Here is a 27790-nt window from a genome sequence, read left to right as displayed (position 1 = left end):
AAGTAATGAAGCATATGCCTTGAAAATTATTTCAAGCAAAGTGCAGCTGCTGCTACTTCAGTTCTTTCCAGAGCAGTGAGGTCCAACAGCCTCCTTCGTGACAATTCCTTCTTCCACACGCACAGCTCCTCTTGACACAGATGTTGACTTGCAGCCTGAACAAACTGCACTTGCTCATCCTTCAGATCCATTCTTCTAGTCAGCAAATTCAGTTCAATTCTTGCTGGTATTTACTGAAAGCATAAGATGAAGCTACAGATCTAGAAAAATACAGAAGCAGAGTCCAGCTAACAAGGCAGAGAAACTGAGCCAAAATTCAGGTTTTATGCGTTTTCGCACCCTTACACAGTGCGAAACAGAAAACTCTAAAAAACATGCCACGTCCACTTTGTAATGTAAAAAGATTTTTTCGGTAGCAAATCTAGAATTTATATAAAAGGTTCTTTTTATTTAAAAAGGACAGTCATCAGCTGAAACAGAGTATCAGAATACTTGGACACTGTAATTTTGACAAGATATTAGGAAGGATTTTCCAAGTAGGTTTTACAAAATCCATCCGAAGTAAAGCTTTCTGCTTCTGGTCCTTGTGTTATTACTCACGGGAAGTATTGAAATTACTGCTTTCAAGATAAGGAGCCACGTCACTGAGATCATGAAGTCCTTTCTCCATGAAAGAGTAAATGGTGCTGTTTTTCAAGTAAATCTCAAAAGATCAAGTTGGGTCAGCAGCACCGCCTACCCGTCTGTGAAGTCTGCCTTCCAAGTTTGATTGCTCCATTGTTACCATTTTCATGAGGATCTAAGGGTGGAATTTGCTGACCTGAAATACATGAGGAGACAGTTAATTCATTTTCCTGATGCAGTAACCACACGGGCAGATAACAGTTATGGTGATTTAGCTTGCATAACAATTACATCTGTAAAATTAAACAGAAAAGCAGCATCTTCTCTGTACCTTAAATCTTTCTCCCTTGCACCCTGCTTATGAAAGAGCAGTGTTTTCACATGCTTATATATGTAAGATATGTCTATCAAGCAAGTATTAAGGACACTGAAATTGTTATACACGTATTTCAAAAGCAGATATCTTACTGAGAGCTGAAACACTAAGATGCGGAAAATTCTCGGCTTTCTCCTAGTTGCACTTAAATGCAAATGGTGCCAGTTTAATGAGATCCTGACATTCCTAAATTTGCATGGCATTCAGTCGTTGTACGCCAGAATTTCACAAAGCGCTGTAATTACACACATGCTGCCTGCACTTGGAAAAGAAAAACAAATCTGTTCTTTCCACTGCATTTTTCCATCCTTTGAGGGCTACCTATGTCTCCACAGTTGACAGCACTCGTTAATTAACAGCATCCCTCCCCAGCTCTCCTGACTTCTTCATTTTATGGGATGATTATTTTAAGCACTTGAAAGACTGTCAGCCAGAGCTCTCTCCCTGGGGAAGAAAGCACTGCTTCTCACCTCTCCCTTTTGTGCCTCTTCACTACTGCTCCATCCTTGGTCTTACTGACTTAACTGCTGATGGACAACATAACATGTGCTCAATAATCAGAATTATATGAGGGAAAACGAGATCCTCCCAGGTCCAGTCTATGCTTGGTCTCTCGTCAGGCCTGGCTTTTCAATTCCTCTCACTGAATGATCTATTTTTTTCAGTATCTTAGAGAGCTTGCAGTCATGGTAACTTACTTTCTCATTGCACTGTGGACCTGCTGGATTTTTTTTTTCCCCTGAAGCTGAGTCTACTTTCTATGAATAACTCCTGTTTTTACTATTACCTGTATTAAATAACAAGTCAAAGTGTTTAACACTTGCTAAATGCCACTTTCAGTGGCAATGATCATAATTCAGGTCAGTCTCAATCAGTTCAGATCTCCCCATCCTCTCCCATATTTATGGACAGTTGTCTCCTTCTGATTGCTCTATGAATTACATTTTTATGCTGAAATTTGAGTCCTGCAAAAAACCCGAGGGTGGTGGCACTGAATTAAAAGCAACCCCCAACAAAATCAAACAGCAAGGTTTCATTTATAAGACTTGTCCATAAATAACCTTTGGTCAAATCCACCAAATTTTCACTTATCTTATTCTATCATTTCTGAACAGGTACACTATACCTCAAAAGTGTGACTCTTGAAGCAGATAATCTTGGATGTCCATACAACTGAATGATAGGGCAAACATTTGCCATACTAATAAGCAAAAGTACTGCATTTGGGTCCAAACAGAGAGAAACAGGAATCTTGAGGGCTTAAGCATGTCTAAGCACTGACATTACAGTGCTGCACTTGCACTCTATCCTAGGTCACTAACATAGCAGCTTTACACCCTGCTTACAAACATAAAGTCTCATCAGAATACAAGTCCCTTTCTAAAGTAAAATAAAGCAGAATATGTGGTCAGAGACATTACGTGCATCAATTCTACCAGTTCTGTTTGAGACAGAGTCTACTCATTCTTAAAAAACTCTAAAATATGGGGAATGTGTCATCTGTAAGACGTTTTCCACAGAGGTAACGCTATCACTTTAGAAATGCACTTACTATTTTTAAAGCGGTTTGACCTCAGTACCAGCAAAAATAAAACGTTGGCCATTTGTCTCTGAGCACAATGTAGCTAAAATAGTTAGGATCTATGGACATTATTTCCATATCAAACCATTAAGCAAATAGTGCCTAAATGTGTTCTTCTAATGGCAAATTTAGAAGAGGAAAGTTGGCACAGGCAAACTAGCTTAACTTTTATTTTAAAAGCTCACATTAAACCTCCATTTGTTTCTCGTTCAACATTCCACAGTTCTTATGAGTTCTGTGTCTCTCCAGTAACACTCTGATGTGTATGTATGCAAAGGATGAGGTAAGCTTATCTTTGGAGCAAAAACATTGCAGGTTTCAAGGTTGGAGAGCACTCTGTCCAGTTCAGAACAGGACACCATACAGGTAGTTAAGAATCAACTCAGTTCAATTCATTTCTCAAAATAATAAAGAAAAACCAAAGCAAAGACAACTACAAAGAGAAGAATCTGTAGACAGTATTTGCTGATTCATTATTCCACCTTTGATCTTTAGTACTGTTTGTCATTAACCAGTCATGTTTTCTGTTGTTCAGTTAATGCCCCATGAATTCAACACAAGAAAATACAGCTTTAAACAGCTTAAAAGTCTACATAAGTTTGAGACTTTTTCTGTAATGGGTGAGGTTTTTTTCTCATAATTTCTCCTGTCATCAGATTTAAGTCGTTGAATGAAACCATTTTAACCCTAGTAACAGGATTTATCCCTGCTGAGTGATCTTGTACCATCTGATGTGCAGCCAATCAGCCAATGGGTAACTCTACTGGAACATAAAACTCACATAACTCTCACTACAGAGCAATGGATCTAGGTAGTAACAGCTGTCTCACAACCACGTTGCAACAGAGAAAGGTTCAAGCACCAACAGCACACCAAGGATTAGCAGAGAAGTGCTAAGCCTTCACCTGTGTCTGGTGCTTGTGAAACATCTCAATCTCTATTGCTAAAAGGACTGTGATCATCTTAACTTGGAATTCAGCAATTGACAAATATAGCGTCTATATTGCTGACATCAATGCAATCCAGCTGGCACTGAGTCAGAACCAAAAGAGGTCATAAAATGAATTAATTTGAGAAAGTGTACACTCATTTGAGAAGTATTTTTCACTGTCATACGTGGCCTCTGTTCCAGAGGAATAAAAAGTACTCACACATGAGATAACCTGTAGTTATTTTTTTCAGGCAGTTGACATCAGGTAGGAGCAGCAGTGCCCCAACGCACAGCCCAACAATTCTCCTGCTTAAAAAATAAGTAGATGAAGACAATTTCTCTTCTGATCAAAGACTGCTCTGTTAATATGGAGTTGGCTCAAAAATTCCACTGGAGACAGAAGAGTTCTGTTGCTTAACTTAAACTAGACCACAAATAGAATACATTTTCCACATTTTTACAGAGCAGGATAGAGACAGTCACCTTGCCATCTGACAAAAGAATACTGAGAATGTGCTTTACGATTCCGGACAAAATGGTTCACCACATGGAGAAAAACTGATGTGTATACATTAATCCAAGAACTCCAGAGCTGAACTGGTGACATGCAAAATTTAAGGTTATCTTACTAAATTATGCTGTTAGAGAAGGTATAAAGCTCCACATGGCTCCTATTGCTGACACTTCCATAGAGCAAAGTCTATGGATGCTGATTTCAAGTTAGATTTTTGCACCTGCATTAATCATCTAATTATATATTCTGAATTGATTTCACTAATGTTTAGAGCATGTTTCGTATATTATTTTATGCAACAAAACTGTAAATGTTCACCTCTATGAATCTGTGCCATGGTGCTGGGCTCCTCCATGAGCTCATTCCAGTAAGCATATAATGGGGCGTAAAACAAACATCACAAGAGACTGCTCAAAGGTAGGATTACAGAAACATCAAAAGCAAAGAAACATCTGAAGTGAACCTTGCAGGTTAACAGGTGGGAAGCATTAAACCCATCACATCTCCCACTCTCCAGCACACTTGAAGCAGCCCAGAATGAAGGTCAGGGTCTTCTTGATGCCTGGCTGAGTTCCAGCTCCTGCTATTAAATCTGAGATTTGTAATGCTAAGAGCTTAATTGGCACTCTGGGAATTGTGGTTTGGAGAGAGCCAGAGGCAAAGGGATTGAGAAATGAGAGGGAGGGAGGGACAAGAGGTAAACAAAATAGGAAGGGAGAAAAAGAAAACTGGAGCAGGAAGCAAGAGAGACAAGAGGGACTGGGTGACAGCTCTGCAAACAGAACTGATGAGAGGCAGACGGGGATTGCTCTGTTGCAGCTGGAAGCTTGATACATCATCACAGTAACAAAATCTGCTCCCTTTGTTCCTTTTTGAATGCAATGCTCCAGTTGTAAGTGTTGAACAGACTATCATTTAGTGTGTGCAGCAGAAAGGGAAGTGGATGCCATCAGCCCTACCTAGCACAGGCAGGTGATGAATTTCAAGTCTAAAAGCAACGCAGTATCATTACCTGATAAAACTACCATTCTGCTAAGGGTAAAGGCAAGACATCATCTTTCCCAACCAGGGCTTCCTGTGCATTTCTCCCATCTATTCTCTTTCTGGAAATTGGATACAGCTTACAGAGGAAGGGGAAATTTTCACTGGGATGTGAAATCCATCTTGTTCACCTAGAAAGCAACAGCCACAGCTTTCTGACAACATGTTGCTGAGAAGAGATGGACTGCATCAAGCAACAGCACAGCAGTTAGGCAATGGCCAAAATCCCTTCCTAAAAATGCTAGCTGTATCACATTTTGTGTATCATTTTGAACTGCAAAGTGTTGCTTTCTGTAACCCACATTACGAAGCACAGCCATCAGAGAAGGCATTACAGGATGAAGCAGGCACATCTTACCCAACATGTTGGGCATTTGCATGTATGACCTTTTGTGAACTTGTGGGACTTAGGACAGTCACACTCCTTATCTCCCCAAACCCTTTCATCCTCTGAAACCAGTTTCACAGGTACTTTAGAATTTCCTTATATCTCCAAAGTGGGTTATAAAGTTTGGCTCAGCAGTCAGTCTCTTTTCCTTTTCCTCTCCATACCTCCAGTGAAGCAAATTCCCCCAGTTGACAGCTGACTGCTGTTTACTTCATGTACTAAATTTTCATGCAAGGTAACACATTTACGATAAAAGGATATTGCATAATTAAACAGTTACATTGCAATTATTTTAGTACTTCTAGCATTTCCAACAACAAAAAATCCTCTAAGCAAAAGCACACAATTGCAACATCGAAGTTTTTGCCAGGTGAACAGCAGTACAGTCACACTTTGCTCACATAATCAAAACACACAGAAAAATGACAGATTTTAAATGCATCCAAGTAAATAACAGAATGCCTAATGGCTTTGATTACACAGACTTCCCATCTTGATATGAGCTAATTAACACTGAGCTGTTCTGGTTCACGTAGAAGAGTTCTCCTACTGTCAGAGGAAAACCATGACCTCACAAATTTAGAGTAGTCCAAAGGTGAGAAAATTTTGCTTCGCTAATTAAAAATTGGAAAGCAAGATGAGAAATGATCCTTGAAAACAGCAAGCATAAAGTGTAAAGGCTACAATTTCAAATGTAGGTAAGTTAGGGCAATGCTTTTCCATCCTATTCAAAACATTAACACCCCCCCCACTTCAAACAAAAATATTCAGTTATGAGGTTGGGCTCATAGCAAATCACAGGCCAGAAGTGGCACATGAATTGCCTTGTAGTGTCAGTGGACTTGATCTGCTTAAGATGCCTGTTACAGACCTCCCTAAAGTAGCTCACAGATATCTGCAAATCAGCAGACAACTGGACAAAAGCCACACCAAGCTCTCAAATTGTCCACCTGCAAACCCACTCATGGTGAAGCCATTTGAGTTCAGGGCAAACATCAATTGCCTGCTGGAGGGGATCCACACTGTCCCACAGAGACATTTCACACACTCCTCTGCAGTTTGTTGAATAGATAACGGGATAAACTGAAAACCAAAACAAAAAACTTCCAGGATTTAATCTCCCAGTACTTCTAGGAAATGAATATTTGAGTTACCTGCTGCTGGCAAGGCATCTGAAAGTCAATAGCTTAATGTATTTGTAACTGAGCATTTACCACATGAAAGCTTGTATCTGGAGACAGAAACTCCCGCTCTAATTAGTGAGCCTAGTTTAGGGAGAGCTTTCTTACACAGACTGTTAAACAGCAGCTGGCCTCATTCTCTTGTAGTAGCATCAGTAAGGCCAAATGCTGTAACAGCTCTTCACAAGCTCTCTGCAGAGTGACCCTGATTATCATTCCTCAACACCTTTCTTGCACTTCACAGAAGATGTAGAAATGCTTCAACCTCCCTCTGGTAGGGCAGCAGCCCTCAGTATTTGTCAGACTTCAAGAAACAACGTGCACTCAGCATTTATTTGCTGTCTAAGCTCATGTTTATTACATATTTTATTTGGTAGGCATCCTCCAGCAGCCTACTGCCCCGTACCTGCTTACCTTTGGCCCTGTGGAGGCAGAGGGTTGTTAACCCAGGAGGCACGGCCTCAGCTCTGCCACATACGGGGGTTGGCTTTGTGCAATCCTCTGCTTCTTATCTGGGGCAGCTCCATGCTCAGATAACAGGCAATATGCACACACCAAAGAGAAACAGCTGGGTGTGTACAAGGCTTGAATAATGTAACTGAGGCTTATTTTATTTGTTAAATGAGCGGGTGCCTGAGAATTATGAGGGCGTGATTGCTACTAAATTACAGTACACCCGGGGAAGCTTGTTTAGTCATTTAAAACCAGATGCATAAGCTGCCTTCACAGGCACAATCAGCGGTCAAAGTATTAAAACTCCATAAACAGAAGGGACAACACAGACCTAGAATGACTCAGTGAACTTTCACAGCTTTACCAATACTTTAAAATGCATTCCTGGCAGTTTTGCCATTGCTGGAGTCTATGCCAGTGACAAGATCCCAGAAGTTGCTGGGACTACAATTCTCCTGAGGCTGGGAACAAAAAAAACCTATTAATTACTTGCATAGACACTTACCTATTAAAAAAAAGTAACAAAACCAACAGAACTACAGGAATGCATGGAAAAGAAATCCATTGTATCTCAAGCCTTTTTGATGTCAAAACCTTTCAAAAAGATATTTGAAAAATTCAGTCCAAGCAGGAAATATACATACGGCTGTAGTAATGACATTCTTTTCTTGTTTACAGAGAAATAAGCAGCCAGGTGACATTTTACAACCACAGCAAGCCTCCAGCCAAGGTGCTGCTAAATGTGAGTCAAGTTAAGTTGCCTGGCTTGCATTGGAAAACAGAGGTACAACACACAGCCTGAAGCTGCACTCTGTTATGCAGTTCAGTGTTTTCCAACCTTAATGATTCTATTATGTAATTTTTACCTGTTATACTATTTTGCCCCATTCACAGTGTTTTCCCTAGAAAAGAGACAGTTGTCAGCCACTCCAGGAAGGAGAAATGATTAGAACATCACAGAATCACAGAACTGTAGGGGTTGGAAGGGATCTCTAAAGACAGAGTCCAACCCCCGAAATCCTTGGAAAATAAAAGCAGAAGCAAGCAGGAGGTAACTTTTTAGATAAAGCATCAAACTGTAGTCCGTTCTCTGCAACTGTTTCTTGAAGATTTTTTAAATGGAGGAGCACTCCACACGCAATGGAATCTCCTCTTAAATCTAGGCTGCAAAACAAGCAATATGTAAAGAGAGTCTACCTACAAAAGCCACTGTGAGTACTGCTGCCTCTTTGCCAAGAGGCTGGGGAGCTGCACCTCGACCTTCCGCAGAAAGACAATGATAAAGGCACAAGCTCCCAGGTAATGTGAAAACAGAGCCAAAGTACAACCTATATGACACTACATGAATAAGACTGTCAGCAGGGTTGGAGATGTGGCCACTAGGAGACTTTATGTACAGGAAACATGAATTCTGAGGTGCAATTTTTGGGCCAAAGTGAGATTTTTTTTTTTGGAAGTTGCAGACTGCTCACAGGTCAGAAAGTTATCCATACCCTTTTCCCAGTCTTTATTATAGTAAGTCATTCTCTCACAATTTGAGTACTTTTCACATGGTTTTCACTGCATTTCTGTAAACACATACTACTAAATCTTCTTTTCTTTCCTTTGAGCACTTGATAAGGTCATGAGTACATTCACTGAGACCTAATATTTCTATATATAGAAATAATTGCCTGTGGTATTAAATGCACTTGCCTGCTTATCTAGTTCATACTAAATTCAATTTAGCTGATTTTCCTCATCTAATATATCCATTATTCGGGGCAGCACACACTGCCAGATGCAGCGCTGCCTATCAAAGACAGAAACTAATTAGCTAATTATGTGGCAAGGATGAGTTACTCCAGTAGAACATTCACAAACATCAGACACAGGTAATCAGAGTAGACTATCTCAAGGAAGAACTGCTTCCTCCAGATAGCCATGTTACACATTCATACTTTTTAGAAGGAGGTAAGACAAAGGTAGTGTACTCTAGGAATATCAGTTTCCATTAACTGTTTCAAATACAACCCACACAAGCAAAGCAATACTCGAGCAGGCTGTGTCTCTGGCAAAACACAGTAGATAACGCAAGCTGATTATGACTGAGGGGAGCATTAGATGTCATCTATCTTGACTACAGTAGGTCTGTCAACATTTTATCCTACAGCATGCTGATACACCCAGGTTGGGATGTTACAGCCCAGACAGGCAGACTAGCTGCATGAAAAGTCATCAGATTTGAAGGTTGCTGTTTAACAGTATCTATCTACCTGCAAGCCAGTTTCAAGTGGAGTAATTCAGGTATCTAGTATAACATTCTACTAGCAGCCTGAAGGGGAAAAAATATGCATGCACTTCAAGACTGCAAATGATACCAAGCTCAGAAGTGCAGTCAATACACCTAAGGGCAGGGCTGCTGTTCAGAAGGTGTTAGGCTGGAGGGAGGAAGGGAGGAGTGGGCTAACAGGCGTAGTCTTATGTTATCCAGAAATGACAAATACCAAGTCCTGCAAGTGGGGAGGAAGACCCCCTGGCTGAAAGGCAGGTTAGGGACTGGCTGCCCAGGGTAATGTTCTTCCAAAAACAACCTGAAGGCAGGCAGTATGCTGAACACAAGCCAGCACTGCACCCTAGCAGCAAAAATGGCCAATAGCATCCCAAGCCATACCAACAGCAGTCAATAGATCACGTCAGTTAACTCCTTCTAGATGGCGTAACGCCTGTTAAGTAACACATTCTGTTTGGAGCACCATGATACAAGAAAAATGTTGACAGACTGGTGTGGCAGCAGCCATGAATTGAACCAGGGAAGGTTCTGACTTGATATGTATTGAGAAGGGAGAAGGTGGCATGCCACTGGAAGACTATTGAAGTACTCAGCTGCCTGGAAAGGCTTTGGAACCTCTATTCTTGGGCCCAGCTGAGAAAAGATCCTAGCAATCTGGTACTGAATTCATTAGCAGGCCTACTCTGAGCAAGACAATGGACTGAAGGTCTTCCAAGGTCCCTTCCAACCCACAAGGTCCTGTGATTCTCCCCCAGTTCCAGCCAGAGATCAAAAGTTGAATACCTAGAACAACTTAACAAGACATTTTTCTGATCCTTGTGAGAAACGTCAGCCTCATCTTGTTTAAAAGATCCAGAGAGAAAAATACCATTTTAAAATGGATTCCACTGCAATGACTACTTTCTACTTATCGTCGCCTTCCAGGCACATATTTTAACGCTTAAGCTTTTATCAACATGATGGTAAGATCAACAGTATCTTCTCTACATCAGACTTGGTCTGACACAGAAGATATGACCCCAGTTCAGGATTTAGACACAGACTTAAAAAGGAAGAGGCTTACCCTGTATCTACTATATGTACTATATTTTGCTCTAAAATACTCAAAGTTACTCTTTGTTTACATCTGTATAAACAGCAGTCACACTACTGGCCCAGTGCATTTCTTGATGTCCATGGTAAATAATCTTTCAGAACCAAAACAGACGACTATTTTCAGAAGCCCTCTTAACAGTTACTACTACAAATAAATTAATATTTACATCTCCTTTGCATGTTAATTTACTTACTTATTCCTTGAAAGAGTTCTTCAATGTTAACAGCATTCTTCGCACTGGTTTCAACAACAATTGCACCTATAGATTCTGCATATTCTTTGGCATCCTTCATAGGTACCTCTCTAAAAAAAAAAAAAAAAAAAAAAAAAAAAAAAAAAAGACAAAAGCAATTTATCAAAAAAAAATTTTAAAAAAAAAAACAAACATATTAGTTTCCAAGTTGTATTTGCTCAAATGTTTACCTCAGAATGAATAAAACGTGTCAATAAACAGTGGTTTCTGCTTTCACCTTGGCCCACATTGGTAACAACTAAATAAATCAAGATAGCTAGATCCAAGGTATGAAAGGGCTTTACGGACTTTACAAAATAATTTGTATCAAAGAGCCCTGGTTGTTTTTTTCCTGAGCGTGTCATGTAGTAATCTTAGCAAGGTAATCAGCTCCTTGTTCAAATTTTTGTTAATTAACCATTTTGATCATGTACTCAATTCCTTTCAAGAACTCATAGCAGTGAGTTCTTACAAACAAGATTATCACATCAGTAGTGTGGATTAAAAGTGCATCAAATATCTCCGGGCACAGTTATTTCCCCATCATCTTCCAAAATAGCTCCACTTTCATGCTCTATTTAATTTCTCAAACATATTTGACATTATTATGATTCACACCTCAGGTTGTCACAGATGCCTGCCTACCTAACTTTTCCTTACAGAAACACACTTAAAAAGTGTTACAGCTGAATGCTGTCAGTCCACTACTATCCATACATTAAATAAGTTTGAAGGTTCCTGTAGTGAAGCAGTGAAATCTCAAAACACGCCCTAGTTGGAAAAGCATTACAATGTTCTTTTTCCCTGCCAAGGAAGTGTCATCTTGTTCTTGTTTTGTCAGTTAATCCAACTTAAAACATCAGAATTCCACCGATGACTGACTTGCAGATTTGCTGACCTACTGTTGAATTCATGCCTGAAAAAAAAAGTGGGTTAACTTGAATAGCAATCACACTTGTTTGTCCTTTAAACTTGACCTTGATAAGTACTGAACACTAGAGAAAGACCTGCAACTCTGATGACCCAAGCAGCCAGCAGCACTGCCCTCACCAAGCACTCAGACAATATATTGTATGGCTGCTGTGAAAGAAAATAGTAACAGTATGAAAGAAAACAGTATTAGCATCATAGGTCTAAGTGCCTGAAATGCGTAAGAAAGTAATATGGATTCTGAAAGAAATATGAAAGCCACTAATTTCAGATGCATTGTCAAGAACTACTTAAGAATACAGCACGCTGATGGGAAAGAAACCAATCTGTGCCATGTCACAGAAGTGGCACCATTCTCAAATCACCAGTGAGACGTCCTTATTTTGCAGCCACCACTTCATATGCGAAGAGTTAGTAAATGCAGTTTACAACACACAAAATATCTCTGCTTCAGACACACAGCAAACTCCATACTGATGCTGTATCTGTTTGAGCCAGCTGGCAAAGCTGATTCTTACTGCATCCTTTATTGTCTGCAACCACTGCTCTTCCAATCTTTGAGCAACTGCTCAGAAAGTGAATGCTGACACATGAATGCATGCTGAAACACCAGGCTGCCAGTATTATTTTTCTTCCAGTTGTTCCATACATCAAATGATGTGTGCTTTGTGTAGCTTTACTGTTGCCTGCTGCATATGCGGAGTTTGCTTCAAGACCGTCATCACACCACAGCAGTGTATTAATCCAGAGACTCTTAATGCAAATTTCTCCTGTCATACAGCAGTCTTGTAATTTGGATGAGAAAGCAAACTTAAGAATTCCAGGAAAAATTAAAACAGCAGCAAGGAAGTGCCTCAAAACTTGTTAGCCCTTTCTTCAAGGCTCGTCAGCCTTGTCAGTATTTCCTAACATCTTCAGAACGTTAGGAAATACTGCTTTCCCAAAAGAGTGGTCAGGTACTGGAATGGGCTGCCCAGGGAGGTGGTGGAACCCTGGAGGAACGTTTGGACATTTTGTTGAGGGACATGGTTTAGTGAGAGCTATTGGTGACTGGTGGATGGTTGGACTAGGTGATCTCAAGGTCTTTTCCAACCTTGGTATTTCTATGATTCTATGATGACATTTCTAAAGCAAGTCTATAAACTTCCAAGGACATGGGCAGTAAACGTGCTACCATGATGGAACTGCTGCATACAACAAGCGGAGTTATCACAGCCTGGCTGTCAATAAGGCTGAGATTCTACTTCATGCATAGGAAATGCACAAAAGATCTCAATTATTTTACTTTATGCTCTCTCCAACACGTACTGTTGATTCAATTCTCATTGAGATATCCTAAATAGCTACTGAATTAAAAACATACTCCAGACGGGCAGAGTGAAGACCAAAGCAGGATATTCAGCTGAACTCCCAGAAGGACCCAGAAGTTTCCCATGAGCATGATTTGTTAGGAAGGTGCACCATACTTTTATAGAAGTAAATACTATCACACTATCATTACAACTACTGATTTCTGTAATGCTCAAAAGACATTTTCAACTCTTGCAACATTTCATTCAGTTCTCAGCTCTCATCTTTGAAACTTTTTCCACGACCCATCAGAAGGAAGATCACTATTACTTAAAAGCATACCAAATATTGAACAGTACAATACTTAACAGTAATTACAACAAAGATAGACATTTATACTAATAAAATTGTTTGTTGAGCAATAGAAAATCCTTCAGTGTGGGGGGGAGGAAATTTACTTTAGTAGCATGCCAAGAACTGCTGATAACCTATTAACAATACTGAGAAAAGCAGCGTGACTCCTGAATGACCTAAATCCATCTGGCAGATCACACGCAGTTTTTAGGCTCTAAATGAGGAGAGTAACATGGTCAATAATTATGAGAAACAGTGCCAGCCTTCTGCCAAAGGAAAAGAATCATTTCTTATTGTTCCCATTCATCCTTCCTTATACTTTCTCCCACAGTCATAGAGATGGCAGAAAAAAAATGAGCTGGAACCCGGTCAGCCAGTCCTCTTTTGTTCTATTTATGTTTGTTCGTAAAGCAGCTGTTTCTTTAATTCCCAACAAAACATCTGCCAGAAGTTCCACAAAGCCAAATAAAGATGTCAAAAACGCATGCAAACAGCAGTTTTTGTGTGCTACAATCATTTTTAAATTCCGTGACCAAAGACATATCTCCAATGAGCAGAAATACAATGTGATAAATCGGTGACACATTTTGCCTATAGACATTTTTATTGAAGTCACTTTTAAGATAAAGCAGCCAGAGAACAGATACAGCTGCATGTACTGCAGACATCAGAGTTCTGGAAAAAACTCTGAATATGTACAATATGATACTCTGCTCTCTAACTGTCCATCAAAAATCTTTTTAAATGGGCATCACTGGATGAATTGTTGAAAGAGAAAGAGACAGGTGATACAGAGGAAATAACAAATGAAAAAAAATACTCAAATTTTTTCATAATTATGGCAGGGAGAATCAACAAAATGAATAAGAAATGTTAGTTCATTGAGGACAATGAGCACCCTGCAAGCACCAAGACATTTTGCACGTGGAAGAGCTGTAGTGGCCAAACAGGCCACAAATAAGGTGATCAGTTGAAAAAAAACTTTGGGGAAAAAAAAAAAAAATCACAGTCATTCCATGAGGAACCACAGGACTCACAACATTTCTGCAATGCAAGTTTTTCTTCATGTTCCCACATTGTCCTGTTTGGAGGGGAATGTATTTTAAAGCTTACTGCCATGGCAATTGCTACCAAAAGGGAGGGACTGGGTGGCTGTGGATGCATTTGCAATTAATGCCATTTGTGATGACCTCCAAACTTACTATCCTTGGTATTTTTTCACTTCAATGATTCAGCAGCTAGAGGCTGTATATTCCACAAATACAGAAGAAGGACAGTAAAAAAGGAATTAAAAGTGCATAATTCAAGTTGAGCTGCTTCTGGTGAAGTTGCACATTAGTGGGAACACTTTACTTTAAAGTGCTACTGTAAAGTGTTAAAGTGTTACTGTAAAGTAAAACTTTAAAGTTTTAGTGGGAAAACTTTAAGAAAAGACTTCATACAGTTGACCAAGATGATACACTACCATACAACAAAGCAAGCTGGTAACCTGAAGGAAGAAACTGAAATAAAAATCACCACAATCAAAGCAATAGCAAAAATGGATGCATTACCTGATATCAGAAAGATCACATTTATTTCCAGCGATGGCCATTACAATGTTTTCTGGACCATGTTCTTTTAGCTCTTTCACCCATTTCTTCAAAGTATGAAATGAATCCTAAGTCAAAGAAATGATAAAAGCCTAGTTGCCATTGATGTATTTACTAATTTCTTTTTCAATTCAGACGAATACAGCTTTGGCAGTATTCATGCAATAATAATTTCATAGATCGTAACGCCCAAAAGATGACTATTGGATCTAGATAGCCTGCTTTTCAAACTTCAGGTCATAACATTGCCCCAAATTAATACTTGCTTGAATTTGTTCTTTTCCTCCCTCCCACCCCCCCACACAGTACTGAATGTTTTTCTTAATTATTCTTTGATGAAGAAACTGCCACAGCTCTTCTTTTAAGCTTATCATCTGATTTCCTCCATTTTTAACGTAAGCTTCCTTTGTCTCATTTCAACTTCTGCCTTGGCTTGTCTCAATCACATGTTTTCAGTACTGTCCAGGAAAGCTTCCAGAAACCCTTTTCTGCCCTTCACCTACCCACACCTCTACACTTCTAAATCCATGACCTGGTAAACCCCAATTTACTCATTAGTAATCCTAAGAGACAGGTGACAATTCAGCTGTTGCTTTTTTTTTTCTCCTCCAAGTACAAAATTCACTTTCTGATTCCACCTACCTCTTCCTAGCACGTTTTCCTGTTTCAGCACTCAAATGAACTAATAGCATTAAAATCACTTTTGTTCCTAGAAATATTGATTTTAATGCATGGTTAAAATTATGACTGAAATTCAAACAGAGATTCTAGGTATATTAAAATCCATTTCCCTCTAGTAGATGTGCACATATAAGTTCTCTCTAAACCAGCGAGGGCTGTATCAACATCTCTGCAGGGAGAGAACCATCAGTCATTTGGGAAAAAACACCTGTTGTACTCTGAAATACCTAGCATCAAGAAATGAAATACAGATCCCCTTTGCACTTCTGTTTTTCCCTCATTAGTTTGTGAGCTGTTCCACATATGTTTGGAAAAAGGCTGATAAAACTAAGCTCTATCCTTATAACGCACTGCAAGATCAACCATCAGACATGAGTTACAAATAAGTGTCAATCAAGCTTAATTCATTTTTCATCTTTTCTTGGCAAATTAGCAAAGGGGAGAAGTGCCACTGTGCTACAATAGCTACCATTCTCAGCCACAGATGATGGGAAGGAATAATATCACAGGGTATCTCCCTGTCTAAGCAGACAGGGAAATAAAACTTCAACATGCAGCCTCCAAACTTTCATCTGGACAAAGTCTAAATATCACAGCAGAAGTTGCTGTTTATTTCTTTAGGCAGGCAGACACCTCCGTCCAGATCTGCACAAACTGCAGAAGCATATAAACTCTGCTGGCATTAACATGTAACTACTTCTCAAGGTTTGAGTTTCATCCCCAACTTGAGCTGCCCAAGTAGAGAAGTTATCATAACCAAAAACTGTGTCAGAAATCTTACCTGTTTGGTGATATCATAAACTATCACTGCTGCTGCTGAGCCTCTGTAGTACATTGGAGCCAAGGAATGAAACTGTTAAAACATACCCCCCCCCCAAAAAAAAAGAGAATAAAACACCATGAATAAAGCAGAATTATCACACTTTGTCAAATCACAAAGACTAGTAATAGCTGGACTACAGACTTTCACCCACTACAGTCCTCTGTAGCGGTTGCCAGTCTCTAATTTTCCTTAAATCCCACTGAATTTATGAGTCAGTCCTCCTTTTTCTCCTGATGCTCTTCATCCTGCTGGATTTATGTGAACAGCACTATAGGCTCTATGCATCTTTTCCATTACAGTGCACAGACTGAGGAGAAGCTTTGACACGAAAATCCCCTACTTTTGCAGGCCTCACCCGACAGCACACATACCCCATACACTGGCAAGGCCCAATGTTTTGCTCTCAATTTTTAACAGGCTGAATTCAGCTTGGGGTTGAGGCTTACAATAACACTGCAAAAATCAGATAAATGACCAGCCACGCTTAGTTATCCCATAGCAGTGTGAAAAACATGGGTTCCTGCCATTTGAAGCTGATGTTACTCCTCAGCTTTTTTTTCCAAGTCAGACATCCTTCCAAAAAAAAAAAAAAAAAAAAAGCAATAAATATTACTGTATCAACAGCTTGCCAATGAACACTGTAATTTTCATAATTGACCATGACTAAGCAGCTGATATAGAATTCCAGCTCATAATTATACAGAGAAAGGAAGTCAAGAAGTTTTACTGCTGATTCACCTAAAGCTATTCTTCAGTAAAGCAAAAATAAGCCGTCTCAGAAAACACATTTGGGCTCACAGAGCTACATTGAAGACTTCTGTGTGTAAAGAAAGGGATCCATAGGAGCTGCATACAAAACTGCAGCCAGTGACTGAGGCCAGCTCCTACATCAGCTGTGTTATTAGGGCAAGGTATGTCTCCCAGTGCCTTTGCACAGATCCATCTGCCACAAACCTCTTAAAACTGTAGCTCCAGGCTGAGCACTTAGACCTGCATAGCCAAGGAACACAAGTGCCATGTTTCATGCTGTTTCACACACAACAGAAGAAGCAAGTTATTTGTAAGAATCTGAGACCAGGCCATTTGTCAGCGTGTAAGCTGTTCACAGACCACACTCCCAGCCCAAGGTCAGTGCCTTCCCTTACCAAGAGAAAGGACATGAGAACAGAGAGCGTGACAGATGGCCAAGGGCTGAAATGCATTGGGGAGCAATGCAGGTGGAATCATTCATTAATATGAGAAAAGAGCAGGAAAGGGGGCTGAGAAAAGAAGAGAGGAATCCATCAAGAAGCCAGGTCTAAAGGAAAGGGATCAGCCAAGATCTTGAGGGAGTTGGGTAGATGCCCCTCTGCTGAGCTTTTAGATTCACAGTAGCATCACTCCTTACAAACTTAATGCAGTAGGTGCTTTCCAGAATTTTTATACCTCCAAATCACTACAGAAATCTCCAGTGTATCGTACTGAAGTTCCCTGAAAAGTAGGGAGCTTAACTGTGGGAGTTAAATCTCATGTTCCACCGCACATAGATCCCAGCTGTAAACTTCTGGGGGAGAAAAAAATGTCACATTACATATTTCCAACACACATGGATGTGTTTTTAATCTAGGCGACAAGGTATTCACAAATTCACAAAGGGCTCTCAGAGAGCAGTAATCACACTTTGCAGGAGCCGTGCAGTTAAGATCCCGTGCTTCAGATTCCTCCAGCACTGGCCCAGAAGGTACACATTGCGAAGCTGCACCACTCCTTGGGAATTTCAGCCCGTTTTCTTCTGAACGGGTGACAAGAACACTTCTCATAATAACTGTTTCATTGAAGAATATTACCAGTGTTAGCCCTAGAAATTTACAAAACATGCAGAAAAGCAGGCATCTTTCACTAGATTCTGGACAAGTACATTTTAAATGGAACCAAGATGCAACCTAGCAATTTTTTGGTAGGAATAAGTTGGGTTCCTAAACCGGTTTGTTGTGCATTAGGTAAACCCCAGCCTGACACAAAAAAGCGTGGCAGAAAAAAAAGGAGGAAGGACAGGAGCACTAGAAGACAGATTGGCACTGGTTTAGGTCACACTCAGTTCTATGCTTGCAAATCTGCTTTGTGCTCTCCGTAGGTACAGTCTATTTCCACAATCAGACTCATTCTTCTTTTCCTCCTATAATCACAGAATCATATGAAGTTTGGAAAAGACCAGTAAAATCATTTAGTCCAACCACTGACCCACCACCACCATGCCCACTAACCTATGTCCCTAATATAACAAGAAGGTAAAAAGCAGAAACAAGAAAAGCCTCTTTTGAAACCTTTTGGGAGATTAATTAATCACTTAACATCGTGTTGCATTCCAGTAGCAGCAAGACCAGATTAAGTCAGCTGAGCCCTTCCTTATGTCAAGAAACAGAAACTGGCACGCAGAGGTGCAGCACACAGAAGGAATGCAGTTCCTCTGCTGTTTAAGACAAAGTAACCTGTTCAAATATTCCAGCTCCTTACAAGCTTGCAAAGAGGGTGGGCAAAACAACAGCATGAGAGTTCAGAAAGGCAATTGCCTATGAAAGGCCCTGAGGTTCAGTAGAGCTGGTGGTAAAGAAGGTGTGACTTCCCTGCCCTACAGTGCTGAAAATCTATTTACTTGCTCAGCCAGCAGGATAGTTATTTCCTCTTTCATTATTTTATGGTAAGAATCTAGCTATAAGGTATAGCTAGAAGAGAAAATACATCATCCATATTTGGACAGTTTTGGTTTTTGTTTTGTTTTAAATGTTATTATTGATTTCATTCAGGATAAAAGCTCATATTCCTATTTGGATAAACTTCACGCTCAGTATCTCAGATTTTACATTGGAAAAAGTGACCAAAAATGGTATTTCAATGCACCTTAATGCAAATTCTTGAAGTCTGTGAGAAAAAAAACAACAACACGGTACACTAGAAACAGCTAGCATCAGTTATTACAGCACAGATTACCTATCAAATACAACAAAAATTATATCCTCTTTGTGATTACTTTCATACAGTCTAATAATAAGTATCATGATATATTGTGTCCCAGTCATAACGAATCACTGTGCTCTCAATAAAAGAAGAAAAATGATATTTGCAGCACTGAATAAATCAACAGGCACTGAAAAATTTGCAACTGGGGATCATTTTGATCAACTAACATGAAGTTCTCTTAACAAACGTGTTTTATCAGCACGAATTTTCAAAGGTTACAAACAAAGCAGTAAAAATAAGAAGCAAATAACCAGGTTCATTGAATGCTTCCCTGATACCCTTTCTTTTTTTAGTTTCACTGCCCAAAAGCAAAGTCGTCTTGAACGTTTTTCTGGCCTAATTACCTGAAGAAAAAAAAAAAAAAAAAGTCACACAAAATTAATTCAAGAGATACAAAATACTAATGTGCACATTTCTTACCTGCCAAGGACCAAATGTGGGACAGAAGCCCCAAAACAAGTGTCACGCAAAAAAGCAGCCCACAAAATTAAATCTCATGAGATCAGCTTTCATAGTAGAAAATTACAATGTCTATAACCTTGATTTTATAGCTCGATATTTCTGTATCCAGAAAGTCCCAAGAAAATTGAGAGAAACAGGATCAGTTCAGGATTTGGAACGAGAACAACTCTGCTTCTCAAGAAGAGCCATCTGAAAGCTGAGGGCTGCAACTACTCAAATTCCGAATACCTAGCTCGAATGACTAAAATTCAAGAATTCAAGCATCAACACTTCCCTTTATCTGAAAGATCAATTCTGAGCAGTATTTTGCTTTGCCAGTCCTTTAAACCAGGCTCTTTTGGTCCAAAGACGAGGTACGCAAAGAAGGCAAGATCGAATGCCAGCATCCCTGTTGGGCACTGGGAATACCTCCTGTCTCTACGATGACCAAACTATCCTTAGTAGCTCACCCAACAGGGAAATTTAGAAGTCCTGTACCTCTCAATTAGCAACCACAAAAAAGTTGCCAATTTGCACCAGAGTGTCAAGGTAGCACACAGGAAATACTGATCTGTCACACAGTAGCTTGAAAAACTCTTGTAGGGTTCAGTAACAACTGGTGAGGGTGAGGTCACTGATGCTGCCAATATAAAAGTCATATTGTAGAGGCATGTTCCAATTCAACAGCTGTAACCAGGATAAATGGGCCATTCAAAATATAAGCAAGGAACCTATTTTACCATATACATACCAAAGAACAAAATTCATAACTTGAGTAGTTCTGGACAGTCTTTATGACTCCTCCCCTTAGAGCGAGTCACAGAAATATTAACGAGAAGCTCAGCTGGTACCAGAGCACCTTTGCATTCACACTGTTCTCTACCAATGCACTCCCTTTGCACTTGTGGTCCACCACCTTCCCTCTGTAAGGAAGAAGCTATGAGGCTAAGCGTGCGTTATGAAATTTCCTCTAAAATCAGGTCCCTTTTTCTCTCAGAATCTGACTAGAGATTAGCAGCCCTGCACCATGAATTCAGCTTTAAGCGATGCAAATGCAAGTTCTGCATAACCAAGCTCCAGGAGTTTGGGGAGATATTGCAACGCCAGATCCAGCCATCTCACTGAAGTACTTGCAAAGGGCAGAAAACAGAAGCAAGAAGGTATTAAGGAATTCATCACCTAGTTAAAAGCTCAGTGACTTTTTCCATGAAAGCCCTTCTGCTTTGTATTTCCTGTGTATCTCACTGTGGAAAAGGGTATATTTGGTTTTAGGAAATGCTTTTTACATTTCTGCTGTGCTAACTGCACAGAATGGGGAAGAAGAAAAACCCACAAAGTATCTATATTGGAACACTTAGAAGAAAAATTACAAAGGGAGCATAACATAAATCACACCCAAGCTCTGGCAGTGAAAGTCTCTTAACCATGTCTTGTGTAATGTTGGTTTAGAAAGAAAAAAAGAGGCCAAACGTATATATATGGGGAAAAAATAAAAAAAAAAACACTACTGTTCCTGCCTATTTATAACAAGGCTGACAAATCTGCTGAAGACAGCTTGGCTTCACTCAGTCTGCCAGGAACACCAAAGAGCAATAATTCACATCTGCAGCTCTTTGCATCATCCAGGAGCGCTACATCCCAGCGCTGGCTCACTGCCACACCAGGCTGTCTCCTCCAAACTCTACAAATAAAAAAAGAAAAAGACAAACAGAAAATGCTCAGCCTCTCCTCTGGATTGCATGCTGGTCTGTAAAGAGCATCACTTGCTCTTGCTGTAAAAGGATTACAATTTTGCCCTTCTGCGTAGCCATAAGGGTAAGGACATACAGCACAAGCAGAACCAGTGCTCTACAGGTACTGCACACCTCACATTAAGGGCTGAATTTAGACTGTATTTCCCACACGCTCCTCTCAAGCATCTGCAGGTAGGTATCAGCACAAAACTGCTACAATCATTTGACTAGATTTCATTCCCATTTTTGAGAAGCTCCTCTTTGATTACAATTACATACATGCAGCTGAGTGGCCAAGACCCCATTTCCCTGGCTGCTCTCAATGCCCATTGCAGCAGTCTGTGCACCATTAACAGCACACATCTATAGGCATTAAATGCCTATAAATACCTTTTTTTTTTTTTTTATAAATCATCTTCAAGGCAGTATCTGCCAAAAAACAGAAAATCCCAGGTATGGAGAGAAGCAAAGGCAACGAACCATAAGTGTCAAACAGATTATCCTGAAACATAAGCTTCTTGCACAAGCAGCAGCAAAAGGAGGGATAAAAAATTCCTGACATTCTCAGCTGGCAAAGAGTGACTGGAAAAATGTTATGCATGAATGCCACTATCAGATATGACTTGGCATTTTATAACCTTGAGTAGGTTTTGCTGCCATGATTCAAGACTGAGAAGAAAGCTTAAAAACGTACAGGTTTTCTCACATCGTTTCACAAAGGCTAGAAAAAGGGAAAAAAATACATCAGTCAGATGCTACCCCTGTAAGGATATACAAGAAATCTCAGGATTTGCAAGCTCAGTAAGTCACATAAGATATGTCTGCCCCTGAGCTCCTGGTCTTCCTGCTAGTTAAATTGATGAAGATTTAGTAAAAGAAGGAGCATTTTCTTAGATATCTAAGAACTCCAAAAGTGAGGAGGGAAAAATGCCAACATTTTAGGATAATTTTTTTGAAAATATTTCAAGAAAGCAAAAAAAAAATAAAAATAAAAATCACAGCACATCACAGAAATGAGCTGTGCTGAGCTCTTCAGAAGTTTATAGTCATTAAGCACAACATGCAAAGATACCACACCGAAACCATGGCTTGTGCTCAGACTACACATGCAAGATTGTTGAAGCTTAAGAAATACATCTGCATGCACCAACTTAACCTTGCTTTATGTTCATCCTAAAAAAGATAAAATTAATATATTTGTTCACTCGTTCTAATGCCATTTGTGCTCTTACACGCATGCACTGCCAAATCACCTTTTGAACTTTACAGCACTCTGGCAGTTGCTTACCAAGGGGATGGATAATCATCTCCACACTGCAGAGTACCATCTCACTATAAAGCTGTAGAATAAAATTCAGGTAATGCCTTTGCTACAGAAGTAACTGAAACCACTGACACATGCTGTAATCTCCTCTCAGAATAGTTTGGTTTCAGTGGAAACATCCAGAAGGTTGGTGTTGGGTTGGGAAGGCACATGGTGCTAACAACTGCTGACCTGTCCCCATCTGAGATTGTGCCCACACAGCATGGCCAGCTCCAGCAACACACTGAGCTCCAGGGTTTTGTTTCTGGAAAGACGACCTCCTAGGATTCAGCAGGATGTCAGAGCTGAATCAATTTCTCATGATTTTGTGGTCCCAACAGAAAGGTACCCTGCCTCTCCTTTTCTTTAAAGGGCAGAAATCCACAACCTCAATTTAACTACAACGTCTAATTTCCAGCTCAGGAAAAATGAGGTAAAGCAGCTCTCCTATCAAGGAGCACGCACATATCTTACCTTGTGACACTGCCTTCAAATCACCAGAGCAACTACTGTCACTCACAAAAGAGAGGGTTATGAATTGCTACAGATATCTTTGCCAGTCCGTGCCTGGAAACTGAGCAGTTTAAAAAAAAAAAAAGCAAAAACAAAAACAGACCCAGAAAATCTGAAGGACAGAGAGAAATTTTCCTGCCCTAGAAACACAGCCCTCAGGCTCCCTAACTATTTGCTGTAGTATTCCTCAGCTAGCAAAATGGAAAGCTGGCAGCCACCCAAAGTATTCAGACAAAGCACTGTAATTAGAAGCTACTTAGGGCATCATGAACTAAAATATATGCTAATAAAAACATCATTAGCTAACTTGTGAAGAGTTCCTTCTTAAGGAAGGGAGTCTTCGCTAACAATAATGTAATTGTCATGAATTTAATTCCTGAAGTCCACATCAACAATTTAAATCTGATAGGGAAAAGATGGGGGAAAAAAAAAAATGACATCTGAAGAACAGAAAGGCAGAGGGAAGGTGACAGTCTGCAAACAGAGTAAGCGAGCTCATTTGAAAACATAGCAACAGCATTCAACTAGGTCTGCGGAGACCAGCACTTAGACACAGACAGGCTGAGGGATTTTGTTAGGCTGCTGACTGTTTAAGGCTCTGCTTACCCAAGAAAAGGAAAAGAAAAAACAAGATAACAGGATTAGCAAAAGCTCTCTCCTTTTTTTCCTATCAACTACAATTCCTATTATCCACAGAAAATGCTGCAGGAAAGCCACGTGCCCTCCTCAGCTCTCCTCTAGGAACAGTGCTGAGCATTCGTTCCCATCAACACTAGCACAAATTTTTTTGATTCCCACTTTCTGCTGTATTAACATCACTGTGCAGGAATGATATCTGCTCAACATCTCCCATAAAATGGCAATTCTTGACTCTGCCTATGATTCTAAGCGTCTTGACACAAAAGAAATAAAAGTAGATACCTAATATCCACACCAATTAAAAGTTACCTGCTGTTCATGACCAGGCTTTGACTGGTCAGTCTGTATATTCAGTTTCTTGAATAAACCCAGGTATTACCATGAGCTTTTAAAATCAATAGGGACCAACACTTCTAAAGGCTCGACAAGTGACAAATGGGTATCTGAAAGTTGATCTAATGCCTCAAGGGGGTGCTGAGCACTTCCAGCTTGCTTTTTTCTCGTCTGTGCTTCCTCAGCATGACCACGTGAATTTCCAGGTTCTTCCAACTGCAAGAGGGTGGCCAGGAGGTGCACAGCATGCAGACACAGCAACAGCTGGCACATCTGGGGGAAGTACAGTGTGCTCACATCCAGAACAAGTACGCGTGTGTCCTATGCTTGGCCTTGCACTTTGGAGAACAAAGCCAAATGGACGCAATGTTCAAAGAGCAGGAAGTTCTAAACAGAGTTATCAGTAGGAGCACTGACGAAACTCCCAGACTTTATCGCTGGAACATACACACTCAACAAAGCCACAGAGAACAAGGGAAGGACAACAGGTCTCAAAGCAGAAACACCACTTGGAATACATTTATTAGCACATTATGAAAGACAGCCTGTTGTAGGTTGGAAACTTGGGTCAACGCTGTTATTCAGAGGATCATTAGGTATAAATTGATACGGCAGGTGACACGTGTTCCTGAACAGGAGATCAGAAAGACCAAAATGATGATGAAAAACTAATGAGAGTTTCAAATTACAATCAATAAGCTACTGAGAAGCACTGTATGTTTACTTGTAAAATGGTGATGTTCCAGAACAACTACCCAGGACAACATGGACAAATTGGGAAACTCAACTGCCTTAGTAACAAGCACTCAACACCCAACATCATTTATTACCCTGGATTTCAAGAACCCTAGTACAGGGTTCGGGAATACATTGTGAAAATGAAAGAGACAGAGGTTACTATTCATTATTACGCATGAAAACTCTCAACATAACTTATCTGCAATATATTTAAATATATTTCTGGTTGTCACTGCTCATCATTGAAGAAAGAAAAGGAAAGCAGATGTTCAAAAAAAAAAAAAGAAAAAAAAAGAAAAGGAAACATAAGGGACTGGATAGGAAGGACAGATCTCATATCCAAGAGTCAGAGATCAGTCACAGATTTCCTGACTCAAATGATGTATTAATTAGTTTCATAAATACTACTTATTATCATTCATCTACTTAAAAAAACTAATATTTTTGACGTACTTTAAGAGTCCCTATCTTTCTCACATAGACTTAATATTTATAACTAAATTTCAATAACCAAGTTTTACACAAAGTACGTAATGTGATGAACTCAGAGAGTTACAGTAAACGGAGTTACATCAGGCAGGTGGCCAGTCATTAGTGGGGTCCTGCAGAGACTGGTGACAGTGACAGGACCCTGTCAGGGAAGGGTCAGGTTGGAGGTTAGGAAAAGATTTTTCGCTGGAAGGTGGTGGGCATGGAACAGGCTACCCCAGGGCAGTGGTTGTGGCACTGAGCTGCTGGAGTCCAAGGACCATTGGATACTGCCTTCAGACACAGGGTTTAATTTTGGGTAGTCTATGGGGAGCCAGGAATTGGACTCAATTAATCTTGAGAATCCCTTCCAAGTCAGGATATTCTATGATTCTACATTTCTGGGCCAAAGAACTGCAAGGGAGAAAAAGAAAAAAAAAAAAAAAAAAAGTGGGGCAGCAAAGAGAAGACAGAGGAAGAATAAGCAAAGACAAACCATGGGAAAAAAACCTGAACACACACTCTTGCAATACATAGTTCAATTCCAGGCCATAAAGAAATGGAACAAATAAGGTTCAAGGGAACAGATGATGCTGTTAATTGATCCCTGTTCCCATCATATATAACATACCAAAATGCTAAGAGTCAACAGATTTCACCAGGCACATTTCATGTTATGCTACACACTGTAAACAAAAGCATTTCCTGCATTTAGTTGCAAGAACCTTTATTGTCTGCAATTCAAGTGCCAGGTTCGGAGAACACAGCATGATACAGCACACTGACACTGCAGTTTGTACAAGCATCTCCCTTTACCTCACCCTACCATGAGCACAGCTACATTTTTCTAAGAACAGAAACCGTGTAATTTCATAAGAAAGTTCAAAGCATGTTTTCAAATATCTTTCAAAATACATATTTTTCCGTATCTTTCAAATCTCTCAAGTCAAATGTGGCCATATATTAAGAGAACTCTACAGCCAGCCTTTAATTAAATACCACTGTCATTAATCCTATTAAAAGAAACAAAAGACCAGACAGCCATATATACAATCAATGTGAATGATTGCCCAAGAATTCAATCATGGCTTTTTTGAAAAGCCAAAGGAAAAGCTATTTAATTTAAGCAATTCACTTGACCAAAATTAAAAAAAAACACCCACAAACAATGGAGATGCAAATCCGATGTGGTTCAGGATGCCAGTGCTAGTTTCAAAACCATCAGCAGACACGATCTGTGCCTACCTTCAGCACCCCAGTAAGGACAGCCTTGGAGTCAGTGCTAGCTCAGCCAAGCACTTTCCATTATTCATGAAAGCTGCCACACAGGAGCTGGGGAATACAACAGAGGGATTGCCCATTTCTCAGGCATGGTCTAAGCCACAGCAAGGCTGCCTTAAATGATCACAGCATGGACATGGGCAACATCCACATAGCTTGATCATGATACCTGAGCTGAAATCCACAGCTTCCTTTTAGGTCTGATGTACAGTGAGTTTGCCTCTGTACTTTCCCCAGATGTGAAATGGGAACATATTTAATAGCAGTTGACAACTGTCTGCTTTGCAGAGACTTGCAAAGATTCAGCAGATACACACTTGCAAAGTCTTCTGAAGAGGAACTTTTTATTAAAAATAAAAGTGCACAAATGCATTAAAGAGATCAGGATAACAAACATGCACTGCAGAGTAATACTTACCCGCTCCTGACCAGCTGTATCCCAGATCAGAAATTTATGAAGCTCATTCCCACAAGGCACAGTTTTAGTCATGAAGGATGCTCTGAAAAGAAGAGGAGCCAGATATCATTTACAGCTAAGAGCAGAAAGCAATAGAAATTTGTAACATAAGTGACAGCAAAAAGCCACCGACTTCAGCCAGTTCTGCTTTGTTAGACTACACGCAGGGAAACGCTAAAACCTTCATAAAACACCTACAGAAGTGAAAGGCTCCCTTTGCCAGATTAAGTATACAATACCTTTATTTGTATTTTTTAAAAAGCAGAATGCCCCTGAGATTCAGAGGGCTCACGTGCATTGGCACGGGAACACAAATGCTCCTTCCATTCTCACTCAACCCCTGATGCCATCTGTCTCCATCTTGGTGATACAGACCTGAGAACAGCAGTCAGCATCACATCAGGCAAGAAATACACAAATTTTCAGTCAAATCTAGGAGGCTAGCCATGTGCACAGGTGATTTAAGCACTAGGGAACAGACAAGCCACCTGCTGAAATACACATGGTAACAAATTCAAAAAAGCTTT

At 40.0% G+C, this 27790-nt stretch overlaps 1 protein-coding gene across 1 annotated transcript in view; it reads right to left on the bottom strand.

The window, feature by feature from the left end:
* Positions 1-722: 722 nt before the first annotated feature.
* RAB31 (RAB31, member RAS oncogene family) overlaps positions 723-27790 on the bottom strand; it is a gene marked incomplete at both ends in the record, with an annotated part of 55138 nt that continues 28070 nt past the window's right edge. Inside the window, 5 exons of the mRNA XM_079533498.1 lie at positions 723-820; positions 10652-10761; positions 14818-14924; positions 16319-16390; positions 27225-27306. Of these exons, the coding sequence (XP_079389624.1) occupies positions 723-820; positions 10652-10761; positions 14818-14924; positions 16319-16390; positions 27225-27306 (469 nt within the window). The remainder of the gene's footprint in view (positions 821-10651; positions 10762-14817; positions 14925-16318; positions 16391-27224; positions 27307-27790) is intronic.

This window comes from Tetrao urogallus (assembly GCF_951394365.1).
Source record: "Tetrao urogallus genome assembly, chromosome: 3".
Lineage (NCBI taxonomy): Eukaryota > Metazoa > Chordata > Aves > Galliformes > Phasianidae > Tetrao > Tetrao urogallus.
Note: the sequence above shows the minus strand (reverse complement) of the source record. Positions and strands in the feature narration are given on the sequence as shown.